The 25,036-nt window shown below is 36.2% G+C and overlaps 1 protein-coding gene across 1 annotated transcript in view; it reads left to right on the top strand.

The window, feature by feature from the left end:
- The first annotated feature begins 1,532 nt into the window (after positions 1-1,532).
- The window catches only part of LOC149211842 (putative disease resistance protein At1g63360), a 35,503-nt gene continuing 11,999 nt past the window's right edge, over positions 1,533-25,036 (top strand). Inside the window, exons 1-2 of the mRNA XM_089388489.1 lie at positions 1,533-1,853; positions 2,292-2,378. Of these exons, the coding sequence (XP_089244615.1) occupies positions 1,533-1,853; positions 2,292-2,378 (408 nt within the window). The remainder of the gene's footprint in view (positions 1,854-2,291; positions 2,379-25,036) is intronic.

Genomic DNA, 25,036 nt, shown 5'->3' with positions numbered 1-25,036 from the left:
TGAACATCACCATCAAAAACAACAAAAAACAAACATTATGCTTATTAACCAGACTTGGAATCTGGGCAGGTTTTGACATTTCCTATTTTGAACTTACAATATGAGCGACGTTCAGGTATAAACGTCTATTGTGATTTTTGCATGTTATTTACAGAATCTAGGATCCGTTCGTGTTGAACATTGAACCAATATTTGAAATCCGATCAACACAAGTGGTTTCATTTTTCTCCGTTTGAGGGTGCATGCCTATTAACCAGACCTGGAATCTGCAACTCGCAAAATTTCCTATTTTTCACTTCGCTACTCGCGTTGAACATTGGACCGATATTTGAACATTGGACTCATATTTGTAGGCGTTTCAATTTTCTCCATTTGAGGGTGCAAGGGCTTTAAAATGATCTTGGATCGAATGGAACTTAGACTAACGAAGGTGAGAATTCAGGATGTGCGGTTGTGTGAGTTAGGTGAATTTTCATGTCATCTGACGAACTCGCATGAAAACGAGAACTCCGCCAACGGAATATCCGGATGACAAGCGAGGAAACGAAAATTGGAAGCGGATCTCTTAATGTGAATGTTTGGGAAAGACCTGCATGTTGTTAACATTAGGGAGGGATGGGACCTGGTCACTGGAAAGGCCTCACTTGTGGTGAGGAGGCGCAAAACCCAAAGGGTGTTTCGTCAATCCGTTATCTTACTTCGATAATCATACTTTCATTTATCCTTCTCTTACATTAGGCTTACAGAACAAACACTCATAAAAGCTTTATTTTGAAAGATGGAAAATATATTTTTGCATACATCTTTTGTATAATGCTACGATCTACAATACATTTATTTTTTTTTGTTTAATGTTAAAAAATGATTAACAGTGCAAGATTCAAAGCAAAATATTTAGCAAAAGTCTGCATCTTATACTATTATGTAATTCCACATAATGTATAGATTTTTTCTTGTAATAATTATATTTCTATTAGCTATTTAGTTATGGTTTTTTTTCCTATTAACTATTTAATTATGTTGTTTCACTTAAATATCATAAATGTTAATTCATTATAAATATTAAAACCATTATGATATAATATATTTTAGGTGACCAAAATTTAAAAATTCATAAAAATTAAATAAATTACAAATTTATTTTAAATTATTATTATTAACAAATAATAAAAAGAATTAATATATAAATTAGACACATATATTTGAAAAAATATGAAATAAGATTCTTAGTTATGGAGATTGAGTCACACTTTATGTTAAAAAAAAATCATAACTCACTTCATATTTAAATATTTTTTAAATTAATTAATTTAATTAAAATTAAAAAATTATATAATTATTATGAATATCAATCTCAATCTTTAATTTATATTTATTTATCAATATCAGCCAATACTCAAACAAATTGTGTCCAACGTGGTGCCTAGGCAAAGGCGCTTCTTCAAGATTTTCTAGATTCCGGCTTTGTAGGGTTGATCATTGAATCTACTTAGCTGCAGGCATGGCTTAGGGAAGCTCATCCCCGATCTAGGATGACTGGTGTTCATGGGATGGGAGGAGTTGGAAAGACGCCATTGCTTAAACTGCTCTACAACAATTACAAAGAGGTGAGTGGTATTTTTGATGTGGTAATTTGGCTTAGGGTTTCTCAACAGTATCATATTGAAAAGTTGCAGGGTGTCATTGCCGAGATACTGAATCTGCATGGAAGTCCTGACAATGATAAGAGGAATATGGAATTGTTTGAAGTGCTAGGAGAGAAGAAATTTATTCTGATACTGGACGATATGTGGCATCCAATTGATCTCATTAATGAAGTTGGTGTCAAATTTGGGGATCATAATTGTAGCAAAGTATTAATCTCCAGTTGCATCATATATGTGATTGCATCATATATGTGATTGGAACAATAGGGGAAAGTGAGTGCTATTCCTTGAGGATACAACCCCTGTCAACAGAGGAAAGGTGTGTCTTCTTCAAAAGAGAAGCCTTTGCAAATGGGGTTGTTCCAAAGGAGAGCATGGAAGATATTGTTAACAAAATTGCCTTCCAGTGTTGAGGATTGCCATTGGCTCTCAATGTAGTCGTCGTAGCAATGAGGTTGAAACAGACTGATGATGATTAGAAGTGTGCTTTGAATTTAATGATAAATGTAGATCCTTCCTTCCGAACCAGACACAACACCATTGATGTAGATGTCTATCAGCAACTTAGATGGAGTCATAATGATTTAGTTGTACTAACTTAAAATTCTCTTTCTATCATGTGATGTGTTTCATGAGCATGCATAGATTGATGTGGAGACGCTGGTGAAAATGTGGAGCGCAGAAAATTTAATCACCGAAATGGATGCTGGGCATGAGTACATAAATGCACTGGTAAGTATGTTCTTGTTGGAATTTTTTGTTGGCAATGATGGAAAGTAAGTAAACGTTTATGATGTTCTGCAAGACCTGGAAATTTTTATATGCATAAATGAGGCCCAAATGGTTATTTTCCATAGGTTCACATTTACAAAATTTCCCTAGCAAAGATGAGATCAAGGATTGAAAACGACTATCTGTTGGTTATACTGATATCATGATATCCTGACAGATCTCATTTTCCCAAAACTTGTGAATTTGGTATTAGCCAACAATAAAAGAATTACATAGGTTGTAGAAGGATTTCTCTGAATTGTCAAGTTTCTAGAGGTTTTTGATCTCTCTGAGAGCAAAATATTGACGTTGCCAACGTAAAGGGGGAAATTTAGACAACTTGAGTTTATGAAATTGAGTGGCTGCTCCCAATTGAGGAATTTTCCAAAAAGCACAGGTATTCTTTCTCATATGATATTTTTGAACCTTGAAGACTAAGAATCACTAAATTCATTGGAAGATAGCATCAGAGAGCTGAGAAATATAAAGCATCTCAAATTATAATGATGTGGGGGCCTAATGGTGATTCCTCATGCCTCTCACTCCACTTAAGTTATTGTAGTTCCTTGAAGAGATCGGGAGTGAAGAGATTACCTTGTTTAATGACATTATTTCTATTTGATTGTGAGAGTTTGAAGGACTGGAAATGAAGAGTGGCGATCTTCCAATGTTAGAAAACTTGCAGCTTATTTGCCTGTGGTGTCAGATCATAATGGGACTCTCTAGGTGTGAATCTTTGATCAGGGACTGAGTAATGCCCAGAATTAAATATTTGGTCATATTTGATGTTCATGCTTGAAATTGGGATTAGAAAAGCTAGCTAACATAAGGAAAGGAGTTACACGTCGGGAGTGGGGGTTTTGAATTGTTAGAGAAAATTTGGATCCACAGATTCCCTGAGCTGAGGTAGTTACAGGTTGGGACTAGCGACTTTCCATTGTTAGAGATTGCATATATGGTGTTGTGAGAATTTTGCGAATATAGTGGTACTCATAATGTGTTGAATTATAGATTCAAGCCTAATTTTGAATTATGTAAGATAATGCGGTGTTCATTTAGGAGGAGATTGCCCAAATGAATAGAAAAACTCTCCAACTTGTATCAAATTAACGGGGAGACAGAATAGTGATGAAAATTAATTAGGAAAAGTGAAAATGTTAAGATTAATCTTTCTAATTTATTTTTTCAAGAATAAAAGTAACATTGCAAATATTATGTTATGTATGATATAATTTTTTCCTTAATGTGAGAATTTTTTTTATTGAATGTTATTATAGTTGCGGATAGGTAAGTGTATTGTAATTTTGCATATACTTTTGATTTTTGATTAGTTACATGAAATTTATACCGGACATTTAATAAATATAATTTTTATTATTTTTATTTAAAAGAATTATAATTATAATTATGTCGAATGCATGTTTAGAGATATTTTTTTGAAAACCCATTAATCATTAATATCGATTAACTAATATCATCATTTTCTTAAACATTTTAGTTCTCAAATCTCACCTATTATACTAATGGTTACACAAGGGATAGCTTTTAGTGAAAACGTGTCTAACTAATATCACTATTGTTTTAAACCTTTTAATTCTCGAATCTCACCTATTATACTAATTGTTATACAAGGGATAGCTTTTATTGAAAATGTGTCAATCTTCAATAATGGTCAATCTAACAACACTCTAGTTGTATAAAGACAACCATGCCATCCATGATTCTTCTCCACACTTCACAACAATGGATACTTAATTTCTTGAGCTTCCCTAAAACTCTTATCTAAAAATTGCTTACAACTAGTGTTAATTAAACTGTGTCATCATCCAATGAGCCCGAAAACCCTAGTGGTTTCGTAAGCTATGTAGGCATTTTCCAATATGGCAATTGGTTAAGTTATAGCTACAACTACATTTATGTTTCCTACTTCAATCACTAATTTTTGTTTGCTATCTTCCTCACTGGTCCTAGTTAGATGTCTCATGACGAGCCCTGCACCATCTAATTTGGATGACAAGCATCGTGCTTTGTACCTTCTAATTTGGATGACAAGCATCTTTGATGCCTATACATTAGCATTGCATTTATGGTTGCAATTTTCATAAAACGTAATAAGATGCACTAGAAGGTATTTTTTGCACCTGCTTGTACCTTTTTGGAATACTCACGTCAAAAGCTTCTCACAATCTTGAAGCATGTTTTAATCACTGCCTCCTAAGGTTCTCAAAATCTGGAAACATGTTTTAAATGACTACATCCTAAGGTTCTCAAACCAATTGTGTATATATGCTTATCAAATTTCTAATCATGTAGATAGATTTGTAATTACGTAGACAATTTCAAGGTCAGTCTTTTCCTTATAATTGTATCCACATTTACTTTTAAAGTACGGAGACAACATAAGATGTTTCAAAACTATTGACTTAAGGAGAACATTGTTATTATTTAAACATTGTCAAAACTTTCTGCCTAAACCAATTAGAGTATGCATTTTGTATCAATTACATAATCATGGTGTAAGTATTTTAGCGTCTATAATAACAAAAAAGGGGTGGATAACATTAATGCTAGAATGAAAAAAATTGTCAAAATATTATACAAAAGGTTGTTTCATTTTTTTCCATTAGTTTTTATTTATCAACCACACACCAATTTAGGAATATAATTAATCGAAAAATCTCGCAAATTCAACTACTCCTAAAGAATTAGAACATACTCCTCATAGAGAATTATCTCTACCTAATAAAGACTAATAATCTCAACAACCAACTATAATCAAACACATAAGACAAGTATGAGTTACTTACTCTACTCCCTCTTAACCACTACTTATATTCATTGTCATTTGTTGAGGTCTTCAACATCATCTCCTCTATAAAAAATGCTTCACTATGACTTAAGAACATCCTCAATAGTAAATTCTACCTCCAGTCCAACTTGGTTCTCGCACTTCATAACTGGATCATGCAAAAATCACCAAATTATTGATGTCCATTAAAAGAAACAACCACTTGAGAAAATGCATGGGTAACTAATTGTTGCAACCATTGGTTTACTACGATGTCCTTTGTGCACATGGTTCATTCAATCGACTAATGAACTCCCCCTAAATGTAAAACTTCACCTCTAGAGTCTACAACTAACAATATGGTCCACTCATAGAGAATCTAGCCAACTCATGGCCCACTCCTCCAAGTAGTAAAAAAATTCCCTAAAATAGGCTATTGAACTAAACTGGACAAGTTATCTAATTCATCATAGACACTTGACAAAGGGATATGCATGTCTCTCCAAGTCTTACAGTGATATGCCCTTTAGATGTTACACAGATCCAAGTACATACAACACACTCCATCTCATGTTGATACCAGGTACAAACTTTTCAAGACCACTATATCAAATAAAAAACATGACATATAGACTTTCTATGACTACAATGCATGACTCACATTACAATATTGTCATGAGTATTTTATTATTCAACTCACATAATTTTACATTATTTTCCCACCATCATCCAATTTCTATTGTCGCCACAACAAATATCCTCTACTACCATAATGATTCATTCGGAACTATCACTTGCTTCTCTTGGAAAAAGCTCCAAAGAACTCTTTGTTGTATCTAGGACCTCTTTGTCACCCCCTCCCCCCTCGCCTGACATGCTACAATATCTCAATTCCTCTTCAAAATCTAGCATGTAATCAATCTTAGTTTCTTAAGCAAGAATAATGCAACTTGTTTTCATCTCAAAACCAAGGAAATGTTCATGCTCCTTCCTTCAAATGAATAATCATTGTCTTGTGCTAGTTGGAAACCAATCATACCACTAATACATCATATTAATATGGAACCTATTATAGTCAATGGCTTAACATCAATCCAATCATGAATACTGAGTAATTGACCATCACATGGACCTACTTCCATTTTCTACGATACATGGGTGTCATTTGTTGTACTTATCAGTTCTATAGGAAAGTAGTCTGGATACATGATGTATCCATCTCAGTCTTCCATTTTTTTCTCTTTCCAATGAGGACTTATAGTGCACCACTTGACAAATAGTTCAAGGATCAAAACATGTAGCTAGAACTCATTTCTAGCAATAACAATTCTTACTCAACAAGCTCAAGAATGACTTTTACATTGCACAATATTGCAACAATACAAATTACGAACAAGAGATAATGACACATGGTAGGAATACCATACCTCTCTTATGCAATTATTCACATCATGGACATCTTGGATATCTGTGCTTCTCATATTAGAGAAATTTTGAGGTCTAAAATGGACCTCCTAAGGAATATTATAAAATAATAGTGGAAATAATAAAATAAGATTAGATTACATCATCAAATTTTAGAGGAAAAAAATAATAAACTACTTTTTAAACTCGTATTTTCAACTTATCTCCCCTACGGTTTTACTCAAATTTCAAGAGAGAACTCACCGGATGCAAAATTTAATTCCTCATCCAAGGAGTACCCATGTTTCATACTTTTGATGGACCCTGCTACACAAAAAATGAGAAATACATGAGCAAACGTGATTGCAATCACGATCTCCATGTATTTTTTCTTTTTCATGAAGAAGGGTCCATTAAAAGTATGCAACATGGGTACTCCTTCAATGAGGAATTAAATTATGCATCCAACGATTTCCCCTGCTCGAAATTTGAGTAAAACCGTAAGAAGATAAGTTGAAAATATGGGTCGCAAAAGTTTTTTTTTTTTTTTTTTTTTTTACTCCAAAAATGGTGAATCATCCCCCATGGTTGAAATCAACATCTTAAATCCTATTGGTTCTTATAAAGTTGATTTTGGTTGTGCATTTTTTTTTAGGCCCATTTTATACCTCAAATTTTCTCTAATGCACCTTGAACACACCAAGACAAGTATCCATCATTACTTGAGCATGCCTCTACTTTCTCACCTGTAAAAAATCATTGTGCAAATTGCATTACATGAGTAATTCTTCACTCCTCAGTCACCTGCTAAGAACACACTGAGTAGAGCTACATCTTGAACCTTTAAATTCATGCACATAATTTGTGTCTTCATCTACAACTTTAACATCTTTGTTCAATATTTATCTTAGATATCCATAGCTCACCTATCATTTATTAGAGTAGCTAATTTTAACAAATAACTTTACCTATATTGAATTCATAGGCTCAATAAGGATCAATACATTCATCCAAGATTGCAAAGACATATAAATTATAAAATAAGTCCTCACCATCTTGCCCACATATTTTCATAACTACCAATAGTTTAGTCATCAAATATCAAGCCATCCTTTATTTCAATGGCCACAATAGGTCATCTTCTCTAATTTTGATGATACAAACTTCAACAGGAACGCAACCAATTACAAATATAACCATAAATACAAAGATACAACAGAAATAACACTTCATTTCATTAATATCAAAATACTGAAATATGCTTACAAAAAATGGAAATAAACTAGCTCGGACGATGGTAGCTTATCTCTTAGAAGAGATTTGGTGGCTACATGTCTCCGAATTGTGTTACAAAGAGGCTCAAGGGCCTATTTATTATTGAACAATAAGGGAAAGCCCTAAACAACCAAAATCCTAACCCCGGGAGATGGAACATCAAGAATTTGTGCACCTCATTGGGGTTAGTTGGGTAGCCAAATTCACGAGGTCATAACTTGGTCATATTATCTCTATTTGGTGCATACAATACCTTGTTGGAAAGATCTCTCCAAGTACTATAGGATTTGTGGTAGGTGTTGGCGTTATGGTACATGTGTTCTCCTTGATGGAAACCCACTCACAGGTCAGTTCAGGTTTGATAAAGGGAAATTCGCAGTGTAATAGGTCAATTCAGAGGTAACAGGGAATGGTACAAAAGAACAAGATGATGGGACAAAGGTCTAGAGATCAGAATCAATCAATTGAAGAAAAAGATTTTTTTTAAGTTGTATACGCCATTCACCACGTCCAAATAGTATATACAAGCGGGTTCATAGAACAAAAGGCGTGTATACATATGCACGCACTTTCACAAGAGGAAAAGCACATATGGGATGGAAAATTAAGATTAATGAATACCAAGGATCCATACCATGGTAATAACCCACACTATTGAGCGAAATAACAATTACTTGATCCCATCCAAGAATACCATAGGTTCTAAGTGTTGTTTTGGTCTGAGGTATTGAGAAAGGCTAAAACTAGATAAGGAGGAGAAGATCAAAGGGATAAGGGTGCAAGTAAAAGGGTTTTTCATGAATACATCTATCTGAAGTTTATGTTGTAAAGGTTATGGTTATGATATGATTTGAAATATCTTATGCACTACTGGATAAAATTTTGGATCAGGATCATGAGACCTGAAATGACTTATCATTGTATGATCTGATAATGGATGGGATAGATCTGAATGCTAACACATGTTTTATCCTTTAAATGTTGTGATATGGGTATGTCTGAAGTCTGGAATAGCTGCAAAGTTATAAGTTATTATTTGCAGATCTATACATAGGTTCGCCTTGGTGAAGGTGTGTATACATGCTGGTTCGGCACTTCCAAGTAACATATGCAGACGAAAAGCTTGTTGTTCAAAGATGATTGATCTATCTTATCAATGATGATGTTTTAATGTTATCTATCAATGATGTCTTCATAATATCTGAAATTAAATCTGATTGTATAAGGAAATTGATTCTATTTGATTGATTGAATGAGTGAGAATGGTGATCTTTGCTGCTATCTATTTAGAACTATGTAATTTGACAGTAGATCTTCAGAATGTCACTGATTGATACAGCTTTTGGTTCAGAGGTTTTATGAGTCAGTATATTTAGAGGTATATGCAGGTTGGGTTAAAGGAAGTAGCATATAGATCTAGGTTGTCTTCACTGAAGTAGCGTGTACATTCTGACATATGAATTTTTAGGTTGCAGTTGGTTTTGTTTGTTGATGCAGTGCTTTGGGTTCAACTCTGTGTTCTGGTGATCTCATTGTTTAGATTGACTACTAGTTGATGCAGTTGTATTTGATGGTTTTATTACAGTGGTGATTGAATTTGAGCTTCAATGTTACTGATGGGTCCAATATAGAAATTTGATGAAACGTGCCCTACATATTTTATTGTTGTGTACCAAGAGTATCTAGTTTGAAAATTTATGAAACATGGTCCTTGGAAGAAGAGTGAAGGTAGTAGCCTTCTATAGGTTGGAACCTACATACTGGTAAACATATCAGCCAGTACAAAATCTTAGGGGTTGGAGCTCCCTTCCAGTAGAATATGGAAAACAAGGGAAGGTTAGAGCCTCCAGCAAGTAGATGCTTGTGTACTAGAAAAGTCTACACCAGTACAAACTTGTAAACACTTTTTATTATAAGAAGATTGAAGACTGACAACAACAACAACGGTAGTTTTTTCCCACATTGGGTTTCCACTTGAAAAATCTTGGTGTTCATGTGTGTTTCTTATGTGCGTTGATTTACCCTATTCTTAATGCATCTGTTTACTTCTTAGTAAATGCATCACACTCTGATTTAAGATAAAGAATTAGCTATATATCAAAGTTTATTATATATACATTGGTTTCATTCCTTAAAGGTGTGGACATATGCTGGTTGGCTTATGTAAAATAGTGTATCTAGTTTGAAAAGGAAAATCATTATTATGAAAGTGTAAATACTGACTCCGCCACCCCCCCTAGTATTTTTCCCAACAATTGGTATCAAAGCAAGTCCTTTAGAAGAAGCTTGATCACTTGAAGGGAGATCTCTGAAGATGAACAATCATGAAGGAATGGGATCTATCAGGCCACCAATATTCAACGAAAATAACTTAGCATATTAGAAGATAAGAACCAGAGCCTATCTTCAGTCACTTGGAGCTGATTTTTGGGCAATTGTGGAAGGAGGATACCAATATCTAGCAGCAATCCCCACAGATCCATCAGAAAAGAAAGCATATGAAAACAATGCCAAAGTTTCCAATGCATTATTGGGAAGTATATCAGAATCAGAATTCATCAAATTCATGCAACTCAACATAACCAAAGCAATATGGGACAAAATCATTCATATCTACGAAGGAGACTTCTAGCTAAAACGTGCTAAGCTCCAAACTCTCAGAATTCAGTATGAAACTCTCAAGATGCATATTGATGAAAGTATTGCTAGTTACTTTTTACGAGTAGATGAGATTGTAAATTGTATGAAGAATCTGGGTAAAGAAATAAAGGAGGCCACTTTAGTAGAGAAAATTTTGAGATCTCTATCTTCTAAGTTTGAGTCAAAATTATGTGCCATTGAAGAGAAGCAGGATCTCCAATCTATTATTGTTGTTCAACTTCATGGAATTTTAATTGCCTTTGAAATGAAAAAAGGAGGTCCATCAAATATCAGAGAAGTCACTTTCAAAGCCTCGGCAAAGGGAAAAGAAAAGGAATATTTCAAGGAATCAGAATATATATCAGAAGAAGATGGGGTAAACTTTGTGAAGAAACTTCAAAGGGGTTCCAGAAGATTCAAAGGTTAGCTTCCCTTCAAATGTTTTTCTTGTGGTAGATTTGGTCATTATGTTGCTAAATTTCCTCATAAAGATAATCATGACAAAGGAAAGGAGTCTACAAAATGTAATAGAAAAGAGTTTGTTAATAGAATAAGTTATTATACTCATGAAGATAGTGATGGCTTGTCTAATAGTGATGAAGATGAATCTGAACAAGAAATGAAACTACTCATGGCTTATGACAATGGTGATTTTATGGATGCCTTAGAAGAGGAAGATTTTCTTGAAGAAATCACTCAACTTAAATCTATTTGGAAGAAAAGAATATGGTCATAGACACCTTGACACATCAACTCACTAAAAGAGAAAATCACAATGAAAAATTATAATGTGAAGTAGTGGGTCTAAGAAAAGAACTTGAGAAGACAAAATCTTTGAATCTTAGATTTTCTAAAGGATCAGAAACCTTAGATGAAATCATCAAGGTTCAATGTTCTCCTCTTATAAATACTGGTCTTAGATACATTGGAGAAACATCCCAACCAGAAAAGCCTTCAGCCATCACCAAAAGCTATCTTGATGCAGAAAAAACCAATGAACAATGTGTCAATCCTCAGAAAAATCGTAAAGGTACTCCCCAAGTAAATCATGCTCATTTTACTCCAAGGGATAACATCAATAGAAGAACCAACCAAAAGGCGAACAATACCAAAGGATTTTATGATCACAGAAACTTCTTCTTTAATGGACAATTTTTTTCATGCCATAACTTTGGTCATAAGGTTGCTCAATGTTGCTTACAAAACTATCATGACTAGAGAAGCAAGAAAACAAAGGAGCATGACAGGAATCAAGGAAATCTCTTATAATAAATCTCTCCTCTTGAAGATGAAATTGAATGTTCATTTTGCAATAACTGTGGTCATGAAGAATCTGAATGCATAAGCAAATTCTAGGCAACAATTCAAAAGGAACAAACATCATCAAATTCCAAGGTATGGAAAAGGAAGGAATTCCAGTCAGAAAGATGTGGCATCTAGCTTTGTTTGCAGAAGGAAAAGAAAATCAGTGGTACATTGATAGTGAATGCTCTAAATACATTATAGGTGATAAAGATAAAATCCTTTCATACAAAGATTTAGAAAAGGAAAAGAATGTCTCTTTTGGAAATGACACACCAACTGTCCTTAAGGGTAAAGGTTATGTTTATTTAAAAGAAAAGGTTAAAGCTGGAAATGTTATGTATGTGGATGATTTAAAGCATAACTTTTTTAGTGTTAGTCAAATGTGTGATCAAGGAAATGAAGTTGTGTTTCGAACAAAAGAATGTGTGGTTCATGATCTTGACACAGGAAAGACCATAATCAAAGGTACAAGAACTCCAAGCAATATATATATACTAAAAGGAGGTCAAGGACAATGTTATCTACGAAAAACAAAAGAGAGCTAGTTATGGCACAAAATATTGGGGCATATAAGCTTTTCTAAAATAAGAAAATCACACAGGCTCAATGTTGTTCGAGATCTTCCAGATATCATCATCCTAGAAAATACCATCTACAAACCATGTCAATTCAGTAATCAAACCAGAGTACAATTCAATGCCAAGGAAGGATCAGCAAGTAAGCCCCTTGAACTCATTCATACTAATTTGTGTGGGCCAACAAGTAAAAATTCACCTTGTGGAGAAGAATACTACATTTTATTCATTGATGATTTTTCTAGAATGTATTGGATTGGTTTACTAAAGAATAAAGATGAAGCATTTGAAAAGTTTAAAGTCTTAAAAGCTTTAGTTGAAAATGAATTAGATCTAAAAATCAAATGTCTCATATCTAATCAGGGAGGAGAATTCATATCAGATGAATTTTTTGAATTTTATGAACAACATGGAATAAAGAGACAGTTCTCAATTTCCAGAACTCCTCAACAAAATGGTGTGGTGGAAAGAATGAATAGAACAATTCAAAAAATGGCTCGAGCTATGCTTGATGAATCTGGAACTCCTGACACCTTCTGGGGTGAAGCTGCACATACTGTAGTAAATATTCTCAACAAAGCTCATGTTTGTGTAAATAGTGATCAAACTCCATATGAACTTTGGTATGGTAAGCCTCCTACTGTAAAACACTTCATAGTTTTTGGAAGAAAATGTTTCATCAAAAAGACTAATGAAAAACTTGGTAAGTTTGAACCTAAAGAAGGCGAAGGAATATTCCTCGATTATTCATCTAGAATTAAAGGATGCAAATGTTATAATAAGAGACTTTGAAAAATTATTGAATGCATTGATGTTGTAATCGATGAAGCATGCAGAAATCTAGAATAGGTGGCATTAGCAAAGGAAGATGATAATGATGAAGACAGTGAATGTTTTCCCATATCAAATCGAAATGATATAGAGGACAAAACCAATGGAACATTAGAAGAAGATACATTTGACAGAGAAAAGGCTCCATCCAGGTATGTTCAAAAGAATCATCCAGAATCTCAACTTCTAGGAGAAAAAGGGTTTGGAGTACAAACAAGAAGAACTCCTGTAGGAGCTTCTATTTATCTAGCATCATTATCCTCCATAGAACCACAAAATGTAAATGAAGCTAGCAGAGATGAATGTTGGGTTAAGGCCATGGATGAAGAACTTGACCAAATTGGAAAGAATGATACTTGGGAATTAGTTCATAGACCTCATGATAAAAATGTTACAATAACAAAATGGATATTCAAGAATAAATTGAATGAAAATGGAGAGGTGATTAGAAATAAACAAATGCTTGTTTGTAAAGGGTATGTTCAACAAGAAGGTATAGACTTTGAATAAACTTTTGCACCTGTTGCTAGACTTGAAGCCATAAGAATGTTTCTTGCTCTTTCAAGTTTTCAAAAATTCAAAGTGTATCAAATGGATGTAAAATCTGCATTTCTTAATGGAGATTTAGAAGAATAAGTATATATTGAACAACCAGAAGGATTCATTCTAGGAAATGATGCAAAGCTTGTATGCAAACTCAAAAAGGCTCTATATGGACTGAAACAAGCTCCAAGGGCATGGTATTATCGTCTTGACAAATATCTTAAACAACAAGGTTTCACAAAAGGATTTGCATACAACAATTTATATACAAAAATTAAGAATGATAAACTGCTAATTGTTGTTGTTTATGTTGATGATATCATCTTTGGCAATAATGAAGAATCTATGAGTCAAAACTTTGCTTCTATTATGCAACAAGAATTTGAAATGTATTTACTTGGATAACTAACTTATTTTCTTGGTCTACAAGTAAAACAAACAAAAGATGGCAACTTTCTTTCACAAACTAAATATATTAAGCAGATTCTGAAGAAGTACGGAATGTAAGATTCAAAACCAGTATGTACTCCAATGGTAACAGGATGTAGTCTTAGTTCTAATGATGAATCTCCTACATTGAATCAACCAGCATACAAATCTATGATTGGAAGTCTACTTTATCTAACAAATACCAGCCATATATCATGCATGCAGTAGGAATTGTTGGAAGGTTCCAAGCTAATCCAAAGGAATCACATCTTCAGGCTGTAAAAATAATATTCAAATATCTCCAAGGAACTCAAGACTTTTGTCTATGGTATCCTAAAGATACATATCTCACTCTTCATGCATCTACAGATGCAGATTGGGCTAGAAATGTTGATGAACAAAACAGAACTAGTGGAGGTGCATTCTATATGGGATCACAATTAGTATCTTGGTTCATCAACAAAAAAAGTTTAATTTCATTATCCACAACTAAAGCAGAATATGTGGATGTTGCATATTGTTGCACACAACTACTCTAGATGACACAAATATTACAAGATATTCAAATCACATGTTCTCCACCCATATCCATTCTATGTGATAATAAAAGTGCGATTAGTATTTTGAAAAATTCAATCATGCACTCCAAGACCAAGCACATACCCATTAAGTACCACTTTCTACAAGAACCAGTGCTTGAACAAAAGGTTAAATTGGAGTATGTTCCCTCCAAAGAATAGGTTGTTGATATATTTACCAAACCGCTTCCCAGAGAAGGATTTGAATATCTCAGACAAAAGCTAGGATTTGTTTCTTCCTCATCCTATTGTTAAAACCAGTTTCAAAGGAATGTTTACTATACGCGGGTTTCTTGAAGCAGAGTCACGTGTGAGTTTTTGTGGCTGTAGTAGCATATGTGCTTTTCTGATAGAAACATAGTGGGTCAGATTCAAAATCAGTTTCTGACATTGGTGTTCAATCTGATATTGATGGTTACAGTCTGTTGATATGATTTGTTCATTACTATTTATTTGATTGATGAAGATTCCTTGATGAATAAATTGTTGGCAATGCATAGGTAGCACAGGTTCAAGAGGAGCATGAGCCTTCGAAAACATTATGCATTGTTGGTATCATGGTTGCTAAATTCAGCGATGGTCTCAGATATCCATATCATTTGTTGTAAAGGTCATGTAAAGACTTATGGTGTAATAATATGTCTCTTTCTGTCATAGTCTATTATGAATGAGTCCTTTTGGACATTTGATGTAATTTGTACCCCCATTATGCATGGGAAGGATGATGTAATAATTGCAATTTTTCAATTCATGTATGAACATTTGGTATATCCCCACTTGGTTGGGTGATTGATGTATGTATGAGTCATTGGTGATAAGAAAGTAATACTCACATAGTTGAGTTATAGAGTCATGTTATTATTTTGAAAAATATTTCTGTAGATTCTGCATATGCTCAGGGGGAGCATGAACAGTCCAGTGCATCTCAGTATGTACTAAGGAGGAGAATATCTTGGTCCGCCCTTTCTCTTGATGTCAAAGGGGTAGAGTATCTTGGTGTTTCTTGATATATCTAATAGGTTCTACAACTTGAAGTAATCAACACCAATATGGTTGCCATCAAGTCCAAAGGGGGAGATTGTTGGCATTACGATACATGTGTTGTCCTTGATGGAAATCCACTCACAGGTCAGTCAGATTTGATAAAGGGAAACTCACGTTGTAACAGGCCAATTCAAAGGTAACAGAGAATGTTATAGAATAATAGGATGATGGGACAAAGGACTAAATATCAAAATCAAGCAATTGAAGAAAAAGAATGTGTTAAGATGTATATGCCGGTTCACCTAGTCCAAATAGTGTATACAAGTGGATTCACAAAGTAAAAGGCATGTATATGTATGCATGCACTTTCACAAGAGGAAAAGCACATATGGGATGGAAAATTAAGATTAATGAATACCAAGGATCCATACCATGGTAATAGCCCAAAATATTGAGCAAAATAATGGTTACTTGATCCTCTCCATGAATACCACAGGTTCTAAGTGTTGTTTTGGTCCGAGGTATTGAGCAAGGCTAAAACTATATAAGGAGGAAAAGATCAAAGGGCTAAGGGTGAAAGTAAAATGGTTTTTCATGAATACATCTATCTGAAGTTTATGTTGTAAAGGCCATGGTTATGATATGACCTGAAATATCATGTGCACCATTGGATACAATGTTGGATCAGGATCATGAGACCTTGTGGAGTAGGAAGATTCTCTCTACGGATAGAGGCAATCCCTCTAGCCCAAGGAATTGGGTCTAGCCATAAATAAGACAATCTAACATAAGTTCCCTTAGATTGAAAATGGATGAGATCCTACCTCTTTATTGCTTATCTTTTTTTGATGAAGTTCTTGTGTCTTTACTCCAGCGATCAGCTCCTTAATGTCAATCAAGCACCTGAAACAAATAGAAAAGAAACCAAAGCACACATGATGGCATACAATAGATTCAACCTACTTAAGAGGCTAAGGATTCCTAAGCTACAAAATACCATATGCGATTGATATACGAAACAAAATATCAGTTGTATTATTATGACAAAAAGGAAAGTAAAACCTTCGCCTTAGCGTTGCATGTTTCCTTTGACGTGTCCAGGTTCCAACACCCCTATTAGCATCTCATGATTCACCTCAAACAATAGAATTTCAAGGCTTCTCCCTGTTTGCTCCAAACCAAACAAACTACAAACTTATTCTCCCTTTACAAGTGCAAACTAGAAGGCTAAGGCTATCAATATTTTGCAAATTATTCAAGCTCCTCCATTAGCTAGCTGAGGTTGGAAAAGGAGAAGTTTATATAGCTTGAGAGAGGGGACATGGATCCTTATTATGATGGGAGAGGTATTATCCCTTTTGTTTTGTTCCATTTTAATAGGGGAAATGATCCCAAATAGTCTCTCTCATCTCTATCTCGACTAACCATTTACAAGACTTTTGTTCGCAAAGCATCTACACTTGGAAGCTTCGACTCTATTTTTAAAAAAATTCCAAAAGCGGGTCGACACAGGTAATGGATGGATCCTAGTGCTGATCGATGCTAGGATTAGTACTAAACTTTGCAAATTGGCATGGGGAAGAAACTGAGGGATAGCAACGCCCTTTAAAACTGAGTTTGAAGGAATATTCTTTGGAAATGATGTAAGAGGGAAATGTTATGCAGATAAAGAGTGATGTAAACACATGTCCTTCATGATAGGAAAACACATGAGGTTAATTATATAGTTCTTCCAGGATCGACGAACAAGGAGTACAGGGACAGTGACGAAATGTTGTGTAACAGATGCCCCCTAAAGCGTGAAGGCCGAACAAGAGTGAGGGGTGAAACTCTTTACATGTAGATGCATGGAACCAGAAAATGTCATCAAAAAACCTGAAAGAAAACATAGATACATATACATCACTGAAATCTTTGATAAAAGATACATGAATCGTGGTATGGATGCAGTCATCTAGAAAAAAGATCATGTAAATGGATCCAAGGTATGGGCACAGTCGTCGAGTAAGAAGGATTATATCTAACCCAAGGTATGGTCGCATGTTGGCTTGGTGGGTCATGGCCCAGGTTCAAAGTTAATTGTGCTAAACAAATCCCTACACTACTGGCCCTTTTGGCATCAATCCGCAGAGTGCGGACTGAAGTCTCAGCCGAAGCAATAGGGGGGATGTTAGAACCAAGTTTTTGCACCCAAAGATCAACGTGATGTCATTTTTCCCTAAATTTTCCTTTGTGCAGATCGTTAAGCCCTTAAGGCTTATCGATATAACTTCCTTTAACCAACCTATAGACCTCTGCGAAGTTCTACGACTGGATTTCATGGACCTTGAATAGGTAAGTCAACTACTTACGCACATCGAATATTACTCTTAACGCAGTATTTACTCAGATCTACTTAAGTATTTAATAACTTTAACATGTAATAGTGCAATCTTCACGTAACACTTAACAGTAATTGTGTTCATATAACAATATAAATCAAGCAAAGTCGCGCATCAATACAACATTATTTCATAAACGCATCATCTATCACAGCATAAAGCGCATTCATTCATAACAGAAGTAAATAGACGAAACACATGAATTTCTATAATAATCTTCTTTATTAATACTTAGTTCAGCTTACAAACTCAAGACTTCCCTGCGCACTCAGTTGCAGGGGTCCGCTCACTCAGCTTCGGACTCTACTCTAGGCCTTTGTGCACATAGCTGCAGAGCCTTCCTTCTACTCTAAGACTTCTACGATCTTCCTTCTATTGACCCATTACATTCATCTTCGTCATCGATTACTACCTTAGACTCTCTAAGACGCACCTATTTATACAATCTCATGGTCTGCGGACCATGTGCAGATCTTAAAAAGGCGACTGTACTTACATAAGGAAGGGTAAAACCATTTATAACTCTTTAACTATCTACGCACTTCATGACCACAATTTGTGAAGGCTTTACATTTTATACATCAAAACTTGGGCTTTTTCCCCAAAACTTGACCCAGGGGACCCCATCCCAACATGCCCCCATCACAAAGATCATGACTCGCCCTCGAGTCAGTTGGCTAGTGCAGAGATCTTACTGCAAAGTTCCCCCACCTCCACATATGCAAATGCTACCTCAGTTGTGCTCTATGTGGCTTCCAGCTTGATATGCTCCATCAACTTCTCTGTGGCTGGTCTTGCATTGTCCTGCTTGATCTTCTATTGCGTACTCTGAAAATTCACCACTTTTTCCTAAATATTGGCAGAGACTATGTAGGCCTCATGTAGGCAAGGTCCCAATCTAGCCATGAGGACTGCCTCTTTCTTCTACATTGCTTCCACATGTGTAAGCAGCTGCTTCCTCAGTGACTCGCGCACTGGCATGGGCTTCTTCTTCTTTCGTTCTTAGGTTTGGGGACTTCTCTCACCAGTGTGGGTTTTGGCCTAAGTGACCTCATGTTGTAGGCACAACACCTGGTGACTCCATGCTCACAACCTCTGGAGAATCTCCCTCAGAGGCGACAGTTCCTCCACCAGTACTCATAGTTTCTGTGGGACTTGGTCCTAGCATCTTTTCCAGGAAGAATGTCTGATTTACCTCTGATAACTTGGCAAATGCATGGCTTGCTACTAAATCCTCCCAATATGAGTGATTCATATGCAATCGATAACTCAACATAGAAATTATAAGGATGCAAAGTGTTTTTTTCTAGACGTCCATGCATAATTTATATAGGTGAATTTGAATTCAAAGTCGACCATTCCCCCCAAAATCCATCCATAATTACTGATTTTCCGACAGATATCCAAGGATTTCACTCTTAGATTCAGCCTTAAATGTCATCCCCCCGCTTCTCTTAACCTTCTCCTCACTGTCAAATCATGAACAGTGACTGTAACTGTCACTTTCTGGTTGTGATGCACGGTCTCTCCCCTTATATCACAGCTCCCTTTGCACTTCTTCTAGTACTGTCACATCATTCTTTTTCGCGCAGCCCCCTTGTCCTGTAGCTCTACAAACCGGGCGGTGTATTTTATAGTCCCATGCCTCCTTGTAGCTTCATGGATCGCTAAGACTGTGCTACCGTCATGTAGTCATTAGGTTGGATCCCCTATGTATGGCTTCAATCGACTTCTAATTAACCTTCCCGGAAATGGATCTCCATTCAACTTCGCGAGCTGAAATACTCCACCACATGTAATCTCTTTGATAACATATGGTCCCAGCCAGTGCATTTCAAATTTTCCTAGAAACTTATCAAACTTACTGTCATATAATAAAACCAAATCATTTACCTTGAAGGTGCGCAGTTTGATGTGTCGATCATGCCAAGCTTTTTCACACTAATTTTAAACTTACTGATGGAATCCAAGCAAAACCTATCTTCCTCGAGCTCTATTAGCTGCGCAAACCTTTCTTCTAAGGCTCTGTGGTCCGCCATTCCTGGGAAAGTCACTATGCATAGGCTAGGCATGATATACTCCATAGGCATTACATATTTTATGTCATAGACCAATCGAAAAGGTATCTATCCTGTGAGATTTTTGCAAGTAGTTCTGTATGCCCATAACATTGTTGGTACACACATGTCCCAATAATGCTACTGCATGTTAAAAACCTTTATCAGTGCATTATCCAATATCTTATTAAAATATTCAACCATTCCATTCGCCTGAGGATGATATGGCGTACTCTTCTAATGATAAACCTAGAACTCTTCTGTCAACTCGCTGATCTTTTCATTGAGAAAATTCCTACCGCGATCGCTCATAAATAACTTAGGGCAACCAAACCTGTTCAACACATATTCAAATAAAAATTTTGCTGATGTTGCCCCTGTACAGTCCTTCACAGGTTGTGCCTCCACACATCTGGTCAAATATTCAGTCGCGGTGATGATATACCGCGCACTCGTCTTCTTGTCTGGAGGTTCAATCAGTCCTACAAAATCAATTTCCCACTTCTCAAATGGCTACAATAACACCTACAGATTCAAAGGAAGCTCATCCCTCCATGATGGCCTACCTATTCTCTGACATGCATCGCATGCCCTACAATATGCTTTAGAATCCTTATGCAGCGTCGGCGACCACAATCCAGCATGCAAAATCTTCTGTGCTATCGCTTTTCTTGCATAATGCCCTCCCGCAGCTCCTCCATGAGCTTCAGTGAGGATACTGTTTTGTTCAAAGTTGGGCACATAGTGTTGAAGTATCTCATGTGATCCCATCTTGTACAAATACCTTAAAATAACTAAAAAGTTTGTTGCTTGCACCACCAATTCTTTCTTCTGCTAACTGGTGTATCCTTCTAGATCCATCCCAGTAGTTAGAAAGTGGATAATATTCGCAAAGTGATTATCTGCAACATGGACAATGGAGAGATGTGCGCCAAGCAACCTTTCCTCCAAATTGGTAGGCTCCTCTCCTATTTAAATGCGTGACAGATGGTTTGGTCCCAAGTTCAATCTTCCTAACTTCACAATCACCTCAAAATAATATTCTTGAAACAAAAACAACCATATGCATATTTACCACCCCAACACAGGCTTGTTGACTAGATACTTTAATGTAGAATGGTCTGTGTACATCTTGAAATGTATGCATAGTAAGTAATGTCTAAATTTTTGGAATGCTTACATCATAGCCAACCCTTTGCGTTTTGTTGTCGAATAGTTCTTTTCCACTTTTGACAACTTCCTGTTTGCAAACGCTACAGGGTGGTCCATCTCCCCTTCATCAGCCTATGTCAGCGCTGCTCCTAGTGCAATACATGAAGCATCCACATGCACATGAAATTCCTTCTTCCAATCTGGGAAGACTAGCATCGGCACGATGACCATTTTCTCCTTCAATACATCCATACTCCACTAACATTCTTCATCCCAACAGAATGTAGCGTCCTTTTTTAAAAGTTTCTCCATAGGCATGGTAATATGAACATAACTCTTTATGCACTTCTGATAGTATCCAGTATGACCCAATGTTGTATAACTGTTTAACACTTCTTGGCGCCACCAAATTAACTATTACCATGACTCAGGAAGATTCCAAAAGGGATGCAGAACAAGAATTTCTTCAGGTTCAATGCAATCTGGTACCTTCGGCATGTATCCAACATCAAGTGAAAACTAGCTACATGGTGCTTTACCAACCCAAACACTGTCCAATCATCAAAATATACCTCCAAAATTTTTTGAATGAACTCTTTGAACATCGCGATGACTACACGTGAGAATATCGCGGGCACATTCTTAAGTCCAAAAGGAATTACTTTATACTAGAAACATCCCCACTCTGTCGCGAAGGTGGTATTACTCTTATCTTTTGGTGCAATCATAATCTGATGGTATCTAGAGAACCCATCAGTGAATGAATATGCTTCCTGTCCTCCAACATTATCCAGTACTTCATCTATAAATGGCGTTGGAAAAGGATCATGAATGTAGGCATCTTTGAGCTTCTTGAGATCTACGCAAATTCGTATCTCTCCCTTTTGTTTCTTGTCTTGGACTGCCATTGGCCTTACCCAATCTAACTCCTACACTGGTTCAATAATGCCTGCCTCAAGCATCTTATCCAATTCTAAGTGGACCTTTTCGTTATACTTGGGATTAAGGTGATATGGCCTCTACTTAATCGGCTTCGCGTCCAACTTCAAGGTAATCTTCATCACACCTAAGTCCCCTATGATACCTTTCAGGTCTAAAAATGATGTAGGGAACAAATCCTGATATTCATGGAGCAACACAATGACTTTATATATTGTGGCATCATCCCAGTAGTCCCCAATATTCACAAACTTTGGCTCCGCTTCTATGCCAATGTTTACTTGTCTAGTTTTCAGTGGCATGGTGATAACTAGATTCTCTATCTACGGTCCCTCAACTTCACAGTGGCCTTCTGCTTCTGGGATTAATATTCCTTGGATCCTCATCCTCCTCTTCGGAATTCACATTATAGCGCTCCAGCACATGGCGCAGATGGGTGCTCCAATCTGGTTGAATCAATTCTAAAGGATCCCGCGGTATTCTGAAGATTGTTGCCTTAAACTCTTGCAGTGTCTCGTCGATGCTTTCAAACCCATCCTCAAAGTTGAAGGTCATCAAAAATCCTTCCCTTATGATATACCACTCTGCAGTGTCATGGCGGAGCTTCGTTTCTAGGTAGAAGTTTATAGGAATGATATCCAAAGTGTGACAGAATATATACACCCACTTTGGCTACGACTCTATTCCATAGACCTCAATCCATTTTTCTAAATGATCGTGCAGATCATTCCTCCCATCATATTTCTCTATTATCTGAACTTTTTGGCAACCAAACTGCAATCTCATCATTCTTTTGTACTCGTTCCATTCATCACAATTTTTGTTTTGCGTACCCCACCACCATGCAAGCGTAGTGCGCAGCGCCAAATCCAATGCTTGGAAGCGATGCTTCTCAGGTACTTCCTTTTAAAATGCATCCGAAAATTTATCTACATCAGTTATACCATCATAATAAGGAAAACTTCTTACCTCAGATGATACACAGCACAACGATTTAGTCATCATATTACAACGCAGCGTAAATACTTTGTGCAACCTATTCTGCCAATGTTCCAATTCCTCATCTGATTCTGATATATAGGAACATTTGTGGTCCCATGCAATTCATCCATCAGCTGTCGGATTAACCCAATCTTGATCTCACACTATTATTTTATAGATCTGGCCCAAATCATCATCGCTTTACTCATAGTCGCAGACTGGTTCAGTATACCGCAGTCCTTCTGTAGGATCCAATGGTACTACTACACAGAGTGATTTCCTTTCAAATGACATCATCCACTTCTTCAAATTGATTATCCCATTCATGTCAATAGCCCAATCAATTCCAAGGAGCATGGGGTATGGATTTTTGTCATCAACAATCTCTATCACTTCAAAATTGGCCAATGTGCTCTCACATTCGATATCTGTGGTCACTCCATGCAATCTCCCCATAGGGATAATCTTCTGTTGATTTGCCATCATTAATTGAATTAGAGTCCACTGTAGTGTAGGTCTCCCCATTATTTCCCATTTCTGTTTAGGCAAAACATTTGCATCTGACCCAAGATCCAAAATAAGTTGGTCCATTTCATACTCTCCTATTTGCACAGTGAGTCTCATCTCGCTCCCTATTCTCGTCTTATGTTTGCTTATCTTTTTGACTGCATGGTGCCCTTTAGAAGCAATATCTTTACTAGCACACTTATTTATCAATTTTTTTAGCCCTTTCATAGCCTTGCTATCATGTAGCAACTTCATACAAGTTTCCAAAAACATGGTGTTATCAGGAAATCTAGTGTCCACACGGAGCTTCTAGTCCCACTAAGACTGGTAGCTATCTTATAAACAAACAAGTTAAATCCACTTTCGTTTTCCTTTATGAGAGATAGATAAGAGAGGAATAGAAGGCACCAACCTCAGTCTTGCGCTTGGTTCCTTGTTCGATTCTTCTCCCTTCTGACAGATCTTTGTCGCTTCGCCTTTGTCTACCCAGCTTCAGAAAGCACCTATGGATTCAAAGTAGCATAATACTATCCAAGAACAGAGATTTACGATCATAAACAATATAGGACCAGATATACATTGACCACATAAAAGCATATAATATCAGATATACAAGAATGTGGAGGAAAACTTGAACAACTTTATTGATATCAAGAAAATCAAAGAGGATTACAACCAGTTGTTCTGACCCAACATCATCCCCTCAGCATAGAAGCCCTTCTTCACCTCAAGAAAAGCTTAGATCACCCAACACTATGATTTTCACCAAGAAACTAAAAACACTTCCTTATACTTCCTTACAAAATACCAAATTCCAGCCTCTTGGATCTCTATGATGAGGTATCCATATATATATGTTTGCAGGGGGTGAGTTAGCTGTTGGGTTCTTGATTAGTGTCCTCTCTCTGATAGTTCTAGGTTCCACTTGGAGATTCATGATCTCTTACTCATCCCTGGGTGAGTTCAGAGAGGCAAGTGTCATTGGAGAAGTTTCTGGAAGATTCCCTGAGTATCCACCTTGCAAACTGTCTCTGCCATTTGTCCATTCTCGCTCATCGCACCCTACATAAGGGCTTTCCAGTATGCATCACACCCTTTACATGGAGCAGGTGGGATGCATCGCACCCTTTGCACTAAGCAACCTGTATAGTCCAGTTTTGACCAGTTCTGAGCAGTTTCTCATGGAGAACTTTTGGGAGAAGATGTAATCAGCTGACCTTGTTCTTTTAGGGTGTGAAGCAACACTTTTA

Source organism: Pinus tabuliformis, chromosome 1_1 (assembly GCF_031772625.1).
Source record: "Pinus tabuliformis cultivar Carrire ecotype Pingquan chromosome 1_1, CPIR1, whole genome shotgun sequence".
In the NCBI taxonomy this organism is placed as follows: domain Eukaryota; kingdom Viridiplantae; phylum Streptophyta; class Pinopsida; order Pinales; family Pinaceae; genus Pinus; species Pinus tabuliformis.
Note: the sequence above shows the minus strand (reverse complement) of the source record. Positions and strands in the feature narration are given on the sequence as shown.